General features: G+C 36.3%; 1 protein-coding gene across 5 annotated transcripts in view; it reads right to left on the reverse strand.

Moving 5' to 3' along the window:
* The window catches only part of ARHGAP18 (Rho GTPase activating protein 18), a 175,355-nt gene that overhangs the window by 26,938 nt on the left and 135,744 nt on the right, over positions 1-12,673 (reverse strand). For all 5 annotated transcript variants that reach the window (XM_033103376.1, XM_033103380.1, XM_033103378.1 and 2 more), the window contains exons 6-9: positions 11,249-11,414; positions 8,544-8,635; positions 4,044-4,121; positions 992-1,151 (exon numbers count right to left, since the gene is read on the reverse strand). In XM_033103376.1, coding sequence (XP_032959267.1) covers positions 992-1,151; positions 4,044-4,121; positions 8,544-8,635; positions 11,249-11,414 — 496 coding nt within the window. The remainder of the gene's footprint in view (positions 1-991; positions 1,152-4,043; positions 4,122-8,543; positions 8,636-11,248; positions 11,415-12,673) is intronic.

Genomic DNA, 12,673 nt, shown 5'->3' on the forward strand with positions numbered 1-12,673 from the left:
ATAATGAAAATCTGAAACTAATAATGTTGTATGTCAATTACACCTCAACAAATTTTTTTTTTTTTAAGAAAAAGAATAGCCTGTCCTAGTTCTGGTCAGCACTGGAGCTCACTGTAATCATTGAGTGTCCCCCTTTTACTCTCAGAAGTGTCCCAATTTGGAAGTTAAACATGTGGTCATTAGAGTGTGGTGATGGCGTTTTTCCTTTTTTGTTGGCCTCTAGGATTGAAAGGGAAAATTATAACAGTACATAAACCTTGTAAGATTTCTCTGTTCACTGGAAAGGAATTGAGAACTATGTGAGACGTTAACTGGGAGCTTGCCCGAGACTACAAAATGGCACGACATTAGAAGCCCACTGCTCTCCACCTATGAGGCAGAAAAATGATTTGTTCTATGCTTCTGCATGACAATTTCGAAAAGCTAATTTTTCAGAAAATAGTCACAGATTCTGCCACATCTCGCTGTGCTTTTATGATAACTTTTAATCCACAGCTTCTCCCGTAAGTGTTGCTTTTAACACTTGGCAAGAAAAATGCATCAGACACTTTACATGACTCATTCTATTATAAAAGAAATGTGAAGTTTCCAGGTTGTAACATGAAAGTATATTGTATTGATTAAAGGGCTTGCAGTTAATCTGTACCAAAAGAGAACATTCTGTTATCTATTTACTCAGAGATGTATATTTATAAAGGAAAAGGAAAATGTGTGGCATTTGAGAACCGCTGAAATCAGTGACTCACTATGCCTAACCAAATACAGAGGGTGCCAAAAACATGTATACAAGTTTTAAGAAAGGAAAAAACTGTATTAAAATTATAATACTCAATATATACCAATAACAAAAGATGAATACCAATCATGTGTATGCATTTTTTTGGCACCCCTGATATATCTGGTAATAATCTCTGTGATGCAAAATGTCATGAAAACAATTAATATGGATGGCAGCAGTACAAGGATGGCTTCAAAGAGGGACAGCACTTACTGTGGACGGCCTGAAAGGCTGTGAGATACTCTACACTGAGCAGCGGCTGCGGCAGCTCCCGGATGAGCAGCTTCAAAAGGCTGGCTGCATCGTGCTGCTTGACACTTTCCCAATTAAAAGTCCCTTCATAAAACTTTGCTTCCAACTCTTGGCAAAGACTCTGAAAGACAGAAGAAAACAGAAAGAAAAAAAAAACAGCTACCAGTAAGTGCATTTTTTTTGCCTGCTGAGAGTATGATACACTTCCCACTTTACAAGTGATTCTACTCTTTAGAAAATACTTCTGAAAATGCTAAAGGCCAACACTTCTCTGTTACTCAGAAAAACAGTATTCCCCCTACCCCTGGTATACTTTACCAAGTCAAAATTATACCTGAAGCCAAACCATTCAAAAATTTTACCCATTTTCCTGGACATAAAACAAACATTAAGCAATAAGGTGTAATTAAAAGATTAGTTAAAATAGTCTTTCCATTTGGGGGTTTTACTTAGATACTATAATTTTTCACTAAATTAAAAAAACAAAAAACATTAAAAATAACTATGTTTGACATTATTTAGACGGACATTCCATACCAAAATAGGTAACCAATCTCTGGGTCTAACGCAGAAGGCTACCTGATTAGTCACCTCTGGGAAATTGAAAACCAAATTCTATAGCAAATGAGGCATGAAAATACATCAATACACCTGTCTTAAATGCACAGGCGTAAGTGACATAGCCATCCTGCTGCCAGATGCAGATGACAATTTGAGTCTGCGTAGAATTAGAAATACCTAATTCATTTACCTCAAGGACTCTACAAAATTTGCCAAATTATTAGTAGTAAATCAATTTAGTTTCATAATTACTATCTTCTATATGCTTTTCCACTGTGGCATAAATCCTATTGTGTTAGAAATGCTTCCAAGTAGCTGTCACTTTCTTCTGTCATTTGAAACTGTTTTCCCAAATTCACGTTCTTTGTTCGTCTTATAAGGTGAATTTATTATACTTGCCCTTCCCAACACAACTCCATTCTCTACCCCAGTTATTTCTATAATTGCTGAAAAATACAAACATGAACCGAGAAATTGGGAGTGGGGGAAAGAGAGATGGAAGGAGAGAAAAATGAAAGAAAACAGGGAGAGAGGGAAGGGGATGAGAGATGGGAGGGGAAGGAGGGAAGTAATGAGAGGGAGGGGAAGGGAGAAAGAAGAGTACAAGAAATTTGGTGGGGAAGGGGAGAAGACAGACAACCAAAATTTTTGCATATTATCTTTAAATTATTTATAATGGACCAGCTGCTGCACAATTTGGTATGTGAAAACAGGCTGGGTTGAAGAGTAGAACCAGCTGAATCCACTTAATTGATCTTCTTAGAAATTACATTTAGTTGAACTCATCCTTCTGCCAGCTATCCAGTCAAAATATAAAATACACATTACACTCGCTATTATGTACTAAAGTAAATGTGTTTATGACCTGTGAGTTGTCCATTACATTCTGCTAATGTATGCTGTGTGAACAGTGAACTGAAAAGCGGTATTCTTGCCAATATGGATAATACGAAGTCGCGTTACCTGTTTCTGAGGGATTCTTTCTCTGTAAGAGAATGTACTTCTCAACAGAACTTATCTCAGAATCACACACCATGTCCATGATTGACTGGTGGTGAAATTGCTGTAGGTATTCCCAAATGAAGTGAAACAATGGCAACTTATCAAACTTACAAAAGCACCAAAAAAGTTTCGTGCACCAGACACCAAACTCAGGGGACACAAACTGAATGAAATTTGTAAGCAGGGTGTATCAGGTTACTCAAATCCCATTAAACCCAGATCACTACACAGTAAGACCCAAGTAGGCTGAAACTAGCCTCCTAAATTGAGGAAGCTTATCAAAATAAGCAGGTGATGCAAACTAGAATGTATGAATAGTAATTCCACACCTGGCAGCACCACAGCCAGTCACAGGAGAGTGTGCACTCAGTAAGAGTCATTTCTTCCTGATCCTGCTCTAAAGATTTCATATAGAAAAGGTCTTAAGGAAATGAACAGAGAAAATCTCCTTCCTCTATCCTGCTTTCTCCTGGATTTGCAAATTCAGGAAGACAATATATCGGATGTGGACAATAACTTGTACTGTCTCAATGTAAAGCTAGAGTTGAATTTGGAGGATAAGGTAGAGGAGATTTGTTAATGACTGCTAACCAAAAACATCTCCTAGATGAATTCTCCAGACATAGCTACAATTCCAAGTATGAGGCCCCTGTAAAATGCAAATCGCCTGAGAGGCACATGTATTATGCATCATCTATAGGGTAGCTGCCATCTTTACCACGCATTCATGGGATGTTTTATTCCCCAGGGCAGGACTTGAGCGACAGAGAGAAAGGAGGAGGATACACAGCATCTTAGGAGAGCGGGAAGAAAATGCCATCTTGAGTGAAAAGCAGGTGGGGGTAGGGAGAAAGAAGGCTCCAACTGGGATGTCTGGGAATGATCTCTTTCACAAACCAGACCCAGGCTACCCTGGATCTAGTGAGACAGGGAACTGTGAAATTCAGGAAAATAATTGAGACAGTCTCACTTTGCCAGCTCACTAGGACGACTGATGTCAGGTCTCCTACTCTACTCACTTGATGGAGTTTATCACCCTGCCTTTTTTAACTGACTTGTTATTACTCAGCTGACTAAATCTATCACCAGACCCCTATTAAGATTTTCACTCATCATGTCCTCTTCTCGTCAGAAGGATGAGACTACTCTTGTCTTTTGCCTGTTTACTTTCGTTCCTTTTGGTGTTTGCACAAGAGAGAGATTATTTGTCTCTTTATCATATGATTATTACAGGTAATATGGTGATTTTGAAAAAAAAAATCAAAACTTACACAAATCAGAAGAGACTTTAGAAAAAATGAAACCATAAATTGAATGTTAAGAGTTTTATTGTTATATTTTATCTCCTTTCCTAACAATGGGAAGAAGGTGCCAGAGGGCAAGTTAGCTTTTAAAATGTAAATGTACAATTAAGAAATAAAATTTTACATTAGTAGAACCAAGAGATTACCTTGATTCGAAAGGCAGCTCCAGGTATTCTTAAGAGGCCTTCAGTTTCCAAACCTCCCTCTTCAATTCGGGAAATCAACTGTGTATGAACAGAAAAACATTTTGGTTTTGGTATTCGTAACAGGTACATTTCCAAATTTAACATCTGTTTCACATATAAGTAAATAAAAACTGATTACAATGACACGTATGCTGGATTTCATGAAGTTTTTAATGCAGTTAAAACTACCACTAGCCTTTAAACCAATTAAGTCCTAAAACTTTAGTTATAATTTAGAAAAAGTTGGGTCTTATTCTCCTTTGTAACAGAAGTGGATAATGGCACACAAGTTGTAGTACTACAAATACGCGGAAACTGCAAACGTTCATTGTTTAAAAGCAACTATAATAAAACCCATCCATTTCTTCTGCTTTTCCCAAAACATACATTCTGCAATCAAATAAATCTTATGAAATTCTTACATCTCTTTATCAGTTTGTTCAGAGAAAGAATTATTTATGATATGAAGAAAAAAACTGCTTGAAAATATTCATTTTCAAGCCTTTAAGCTTTTGGTGGTAAACTTAAATAAAAATCAGTTCTTCCACAGGGCTTCTAAATCATACTGGATGCCCAATTAATGCATGCAGATGTCTCTCCCTCCAGAGCCCCATTAAAATAACAAAGTTTTGTGGCTTTTTGTTTTTGTTTTTTAAATAAGGCAGAAACCCACAAGAATAAGGCAAATGGAGAAAGTGCAATGACATACTGTTGGAAGCTAGGAAGATGATAAAAGTGTGGTTAGTTTCTTGGCAGAGTAATCTTCCAATTGGAATATGCATTCCCTGGGCAGTACATGAAGGCTTTATGGAGCATATTCTGCTATTTTAAGGAAATCAATTTCCTTGTCTTCAGTTTAAATATAAGACACTAGCATCATATACATTTTCCTTCTGACCACTCACTCCCTTTTACAAGAGCCTTCTCCTACTTTATAAAGACAGACCTACACTTCACTCATCCCCAATCTGACAATAATACTCTCTGCACACCCTAAGGCATACAATCTTCCAGAGTGCCAGAAGAATGTAAAATGTCATTTATTTTTCTCTGGGAAACCTTTAATGATTAACCAAGGCTCCATAAACTACATAAAGCTTACTGTTTTTCCCTTGGTTATAAAAGTGTCATAGAAGCAAAGCATGGCATCATAAATGAAGTCTTTTGACCTTTGTCTAGATGATTTGAAGTAAGATATACTGTAGTATGTAGACAATGAATGAGATGGCAATTTTTCTTCAATGACCTCACCTCTTCTATCTCTGGATTATGGCCAAAGAATGAACTGATCTTGAGGGAGTCAGGTAAGAATAAAGAAAAGAGTAGTCTCAAAATTCTCCCAAGGATTTACTATTAGCTGAAAAGAGAAGCATCTTTAACCAGTCAGAGCAGTATGTGATTTTTTAAAATTCAACTGGAATATTTTCCAAGACCGTATTTTTCAAATCACTCTGGATAAAAACCCACAGCAAAATAATTTACATGAATTATTTTATATAGATGAGCATTATTCAATAAACTATTTAAAACCAAACTTATCAAATAATACCATGCAAACGTTATTCAATGTACAAGCAATTTTCGCTTTATTTAATCTTACGAAATGTTTAAAATGTTCTATTAACAAAAGATAAAATTATATGCTAGTTGCTGGAGCAAATTAGTTTTTAGCCGCATAAGCCTTCTGCTTTCATTAAATACAAAGGAAAAAAATCACCATGATTTCTAAATAACTAAATGAACGTAATTTCCAAATTTTTATATTTGAGTCCTTTTATTATTCTCTAATGCTGAAAACTAACATTCAATAAAGGTGTGTGTGTGTATATTGTGTGAAGCAATGTCATGTTTTCTCATATTTCTCACTTTGAAAATAACATTTTTTAACTACATTATATTGCATTAAAACAAAAAATACTTTACAGCTTCCTTTCCATTTTCAAGACTTAAAATAGAAATGAAAAAATAACTATGCTGATCATATATTTTAATCATGCTGCTTTTAGTAATTTATCTTTCAAAATACAGTCTCTAATTTATCAGTAAGTTTCACATTTCCCAAAATACATATCACATACTAATATGAGTTAAAAAACAAACTGAAAATGAAGTCAAACTTTTTGACAAAAAGTATGTTTGATCTGGCTGATTATTTGGACAGTGAGAACAGAATTTGCTAATTAGGCGGAATTTTTCCATAGATTAAAAATTAAGATTATTTCTATTTCCCCAAACCTTTCTGAAAATATGGTTTAAACAATGTGCCTCTGAGGGGGGAAAAAAAAGGTACAATTCATAGATCTTAAGAAAGCATTAAGCCCTTTCGGGGTATATTTCTCAATAACTGAGAAAATATAATCCTCTAAAGACTACTAATGAATTTTTTTTACAAATCGGCGGTGTCCAATTCTTTCCTTTCTACAAAATTGAGGGAACACCTAATTGAGTTTTCTGGTGATAAGTCAAAAAATATTTTTCATGATAAATCACTTTATTTTTTTTGCTTATAATTCAGAGGGGATGCAAACAGATGGGTGTTTATCTAACAGTGAGTTCTTTACACACCCTTTTTATTTTTTATATGAACAACAACAAAAAACACTTTTGGGCCGTTATCCGATGACTTCAAATTGGTGGGCAGCCAGTCTCTAGAAAAGACCACAAATGTAAAATAAATAACTAAATACATAAGAAAACAATTTCAAGAGAAAATGACAAGGGATTAGATGCAATCCTGAATCTGGTCAGGAGGTGCCATTGAACTTTTGTGGAGACTGCAGCTTACCCTTCACTGGAGTGATGCTGAATTTGATGTGCCCTCTTGATCGGCTATGGTGCCCAGTTGATTGGTCAAGCACTAGTCTAGATGCTGCTATGAAGGTATTTTTTAGATATGATTAACACTTAAGTCAGTAGACTTTGAGTAAAGCAACCTATTCTCCGTAATGTCGGTGGGCCTCATCCAGTCACCTGAAGGCCATAAGAGCAAAGACCGAGGTTCCCCAAAGAAAAAGCATTTCTGCCTCGAGACCACAACATAGAAATCCTGCCTGAGTTTCCAATAGGCAGATTTTGGACTCAAGACTGCAACATCAACTCTTGCCCAAGTTTCCAGCCTGCTGGCCTGCCTGATGTATTTCAGACTTAGCCCTCACACTCGCACAAGCCAATTCTTTAAAATAAATCTCTTGATCAATCGACAAACAGATAGGTAGGTAGGTAGGTAGGTAGATAGATAGATAGATAGATAGATAGATAGATAGATAGATAGACAGATATAAACAGATAGACATAGATACAGATAGATATAGATATAGATACCCTATTTTTTCTGTTTCTCTGGAGAACACTAACACACTTAGAAGGAATAGTGCTAAGATCCCTGCTTTGTACAACCATAAGTATACAGTAACTGGCACCTTTTATTGACATTAAAAGAATTTGAATAAATGGCCTGTATTTCTTAGCACCTCTCTTTTAATCATAGGCACTGTTGAAACTATTTAAACAGATACAGGTTCTACAGGCAGTGGCTGGCAGAGGCTGATAAGTAAGCTGTGTAGAACAATGACCATTAGCAGAAACAGAGTTACAGGTTTGGATGTGATGGAGAACATGAGGAATAAAGGAATCAGAGGTTAATAGGTAAGACAGGTAAACGATTTGCAATAGCAGAAGACTAAGGGCCAAGGAGATTGAGCTTTAGTATCAATGAGTTTACTGAGTCAATCAATTGCCACTTTTGCTATCACCAGAACTTCCAGAAACTGCTATGCCTGGGCTGTTGCAAAGAATCTATAGTTTTGGTAGTCCATAACTGATTTGACCTGCTTCCCTCACTGTGCATTCCCTGGCTCGTATCATATGTAATCTGTGTTTCTGAACAATGATGGCTCAGAGGTTAGACTGAAATTCTTACATTGCCATAGATAATCCCCTTATGAATAACTGAGTGCTGACTATACAAGTGACTTGACAGTTTAGCAATCATTTTCTAATTCTACTTTATGGTTTCTTGGCCTAGTTTGGAAGTAGACACTGGTAAATTAAATTGGACATCCTCATTGTAAATAGGAAAGCTTGGGAAATACACACAGGCATGAAATATTCATGAGGATTCAATTTCTTAGAAATTTATAAGCAGCTTCCACTTCTATGTATTACAGAATTGAAATCTCAATTATACAAAGCCAGCTAATATAAGACAGGAAAATGCCAGGTAATCACAGTTACAGTAATAATACCAAAAGTGTCACCATGAAATAAAAATTATGAGCCCTTGAAACAAATTTGTTGCCTGAATAGAAAATCAAAGTACAAAATAAAGCAGCATATCATTTGGAAAACTATATTATAATACTATGGATACAAAAACAAAACAAAACAAAACAAACAAAAAAACCCAAAACACTATTAGCTCAGGTATGTTCTCTCCATGCTGACCCATTTAGGCATACTTACTTTTTGAAATATCAAGGGTATTCGAGTTCCTGGTACTTTCCTCTGATCTTGTTCTAATAATACTGTCAATGGAACACAAAAAAGGCCAGAATCTGCAACGAAAAGTAAAATAAAATTTCTTCACTTCTATAACATATTAGTGCAAAATGTGAAGGCATAAGATTTCTAATATTGTCATACAATCAGACAATGATTTATTGAGCATCTAGTAAGTGAATGACATTATCTAAGCGTTAGACATACACATTTCAATAGGAAAATCTGGGCCTTTCCACATAGCGCAATCTAGCAAGGAGTGACAACTAAACAAATGATTGCAAATAATCTCACTGGAATAACTAGAAAAGTATAAACTGCTACATAAGAGAAATAAGAGTGCTGTGAGAGTGTATATAAAATATGCAAAAAAATTACTAGGTGTAGTCAAATTAAAAGTTTTGGCTCAAAGCAAGCATCACTCATATCTTCCATACTTAACTGACATTTAACATTCTACAATACAGCAAAATATAAATACTTGCTTTTTGAGAAATCAGCTATTTACAAATATTATTCTTTAGAAAATGGAGCAGATACTTAGTATTCTTTTTTTTTTTTTTTTTTTTTTTAAGATTTTATTGGGGAAGAGGAACAGGACTTTATTGGGGAACAGTGTGTACTTCCAGGAACTTTTTTCCAAGTCAAGTTGTTGTCTTTTCAGTTTTAGTTGTGGAGGGCGCAGCTCAGCTCCAGGTCCAGTTGCCGTTGCTAGTTGCAGGGGGTGCAGCCCACCATCCCTTGCGGGACTCGAGGAATCGAACTGGCAACCTTGTGGTTGAGAGCCCACGCTCCAGCCAACTGAGCCATCTGGGAGCTCAGCAGCTCATCTCAAGGTGCCGTGTTCAATCTTAGTTGCAGGAGGCAAAGCCCACCATCCCTTGCGGGACTTAGAGTTGAACCAGCAACCTTGTGCTTGAGAGCCCACTGGCCCATGTGGGAATCGAACCGGCAGCCTTTGGAGTTAGGAGCATGGAGCTCCAACCACCTGAGCCCCCGGGCCAGCCCCCTACTTAGTATTCTTAAATGTACATTTGCAGTTTTATATATTTGGGAATAACTCTAGAAGAAATGGCGGGTAATAATTTATAATTTTTCTAAATTGAAATCATGTGCTTGGAATCTGGTAGGAGTGTGGCTTCTACCCAGTTTCTCCCACTCCACCCCGATCACACTGAGGGAATAGTTAGTACAGAAGTGTAACACACATCATTAGGGGAGATATAAATCATTTGTGAACATGGAGGGAGTATTATTTTGTGGTATGAAGCTAGTCATTGGAAACCGTGATTCTCAGTAGAGACGCCATTCAAGAAAATGCCAGTAATTCAGTAAATAACTTACAGTTTAAAAATTAAGAAAAGATGTAATCTTCAAGAATGTCAAGTCTAATTTATAAGATGGATAGCTTAGATAAGATACAAAAACATTTTAAAAGATGGAAAGAAAATCTAGCAATAGTGATACTCTTTAACGACTCAATACTTTTCTTAATATTGGCTTAGTATTGTTAGGATGCAATGCTAAAACATAACATTAAAAAAATCTCTTCAAGCCATTTTTAAAATCTTGAGCACTGAGTCACAGCTATTTAAATTATATTTCTATTTTATATTTGGAGAGGGCTTCTAAAAAGCATCTGAAGTCTTAATTATCTATAATGGACTTGTGGAAAACCAGAAGAACGATTTAATTCAGAAATTAACTATCCCAAGCTTTAAAATAAAATATTCAAAGGAACTGAGCACAGAATGAGGTCTTCTGGGGCCCAGCATGGAAGAGAGCTTGAAGGTAAGGTACACTTCAGTTCTACAGAGAAATTGCCTCTAAAACTTAAATCAGGTGAATACTTGTCTTTGCTAATGTTGCCATAGCAACTCAATAATCCTCTTTCTTGGTTTTTCTTTAGAGGGTACCTTTACCATTAAACTAGAGGTCAGAAATTCCTAAATAGTAAAGCTTTGTCAATAGAGAGTGATCTGGATTTCCGGACCAGTCCAGTCTTGGAAAAACAAAAACCAAGGAGGTGTCTGTTCTTTACCATATTATTAAAAATAAAGATTTTTATACAATGGGTAAAGCAAGCTGCTTACAAAAGAAAACTACACATACCCATGATGAATACAATTTAGTGGTATTAAGTGCCACGATGACATTATTTTCTTAGTAGAGTGAAGAATGTTTTTGCAAAATAATCAGAAGTAGAATGTTAATGAACAAAGGGACAGACTACTAACTACGTATTTCCGATCAAATAAATAAGCAAAAGTAATCAATCAAGATCAAGAACCTTAAAGCTACTCAAGATCTCATTTTGGAAATAAATCAGTATATGTGCCAGATGTACTTTTTTTAATACATAGTTTTCAAAGGAGAGAGCATGTGAGTTAAAATTGCTTGATTCAGAATTTCCTTCTAATTTCCTTCTATGATAATGAAACCTTTGATTATGCTTTTTGTTTTCTCTAGTCTAAGAGACAGTGCATTTTTATCAAGTTACAAGATTTTTGAAGGCAACGTTTTAGAATCTAAACTTTACATGTATTCAAGTGTTGGTTTACTTTGTAGATGTCCCCCCACGCCCCCCCCAAAAAAAATTAGTTCTAAGAAGCTAAGCTCATCCTTCCTGCTTTAGAAGTAAATCCAACCGTTTTTCATTTCAAAATTACCTTTTGTTTTGATTTTCACAGCTTTTTGTTTTTTCAGCTCAACACCCAATGTATCACAGAAGGCAGTCAGTTCAATTAGGGCAAAAGCGCAAACTTTCTTCATATCTTCGGGCGCTAAGTCACCAATCTTGGTGGTGCCTGTTTTCTCTTTTGGCAATCTGAAATTCTAAAATAAATACCATTAACATAGTAAAGCTGTATAGTATCTAACCATTTTTTTTTTTAAGAAAAAATTTAAAATGATAAGTATAGAAAGAAGTTATTCGGCAAATAGTGACAATGAAAGCTATGGCACAATTTCTCCAGTCAAAATAAAGGGCAATACTGTCCCTGTGATGATGATCCCCAAACCCATGTGAAGTTCAAGACTCAGTATCCGATGTCTAACAAACAATGGAACCAGACCATGAACTGGGAGTAGCTAGGAGGACAAAAGGGACAGTAAACCCAAAGGAGAAAAACAACTCTAGTTAGCTGACCTTCAAAAACCAGGAAAAATTAGACGTCCAGCACAAACCATGAGGAGGAAAAGGAAGCTGGGAAAGTAGAAGAGAAAGAGAAAGGAATAGTAGCCATGAGTAAATGCTTTTAATGTGCTTGGTACCCTTTACCTACGTTATTATTCGTTGCTATATATATGACTATATATGACCATATATATATATATATATATAATAAAATAATATTAATGTAATAATATGGTCATAAAAACCGAAATAAGGTAGGAACAGAAGGGCTGTATACCGTGTTTCCCAAAAATAAGACCTAGCCGGACAATCAGCTCTAATGCGTCTTTTGGAGAAAAAATTAATACAAAACCCAGTCTTATTTTACTATAATATAAGACTGGGTTAACAATTTAACATAATAATTATACAACATCACATAACAACACACAACAAACTGTAATGTAATACTGGGTCTTACATTAATTTTTGCTCCTAAAGCCGCATTAGAGCTGACTGTCCGGCACGGTCTTATTTTCAGGGAAACAGCGTAGCATGGAGGGTGGGAAGAGCAGAGGGGAGACTAAGAGCATGGCCTTTGGAGCCAGAATGCCTACCAGTCATCTGGCTACTGACTACGCTGTGTGTGACTGCTGGCAATGCTTAACCATTCTTTTGGTAAAACGGGGGAAGAGACGGAGGAGGAGATGGAGGAGTGGAAGGGGTGGGAGATACAGGAGGGAACAGGGGAAGGAGAGGGGAGGAGGAGGGAAAAGAAGGAAGAAGGGAGAAAGGGGAAAGAGAGGGAGGAGGGATGGGCGGGGGAGAAGACCACCTAATTCAGAGGGCTGCTGTGAGCTTTACTTGCCTGGCACTTCCCACGCACTTTGATTAATGTGCGGTTGCTATTATTATTACTTTGACCACTGAAAAAGTAAACTGAGACTTAGGGATCTACTCAGACTTAGAGACACTACTG

Source organism: Rhinolophus ferrumequinum, chromosome 3 (assembly GCF_004115265.2).
Source record: "Rhinolophus ferrumequinum isolate MPI-CBG mRhiFer1 chromosome 3, mRhiFer1_v1.p, whole genome shotgun sequence".
Classification (NCBI taxonomy): Eukaryota; Metazoa; Chordata; class Mammalia; order Chiroptera; family Rhinolophidae; genus Rhinolophus; species Rhinolophus ferrumequinum.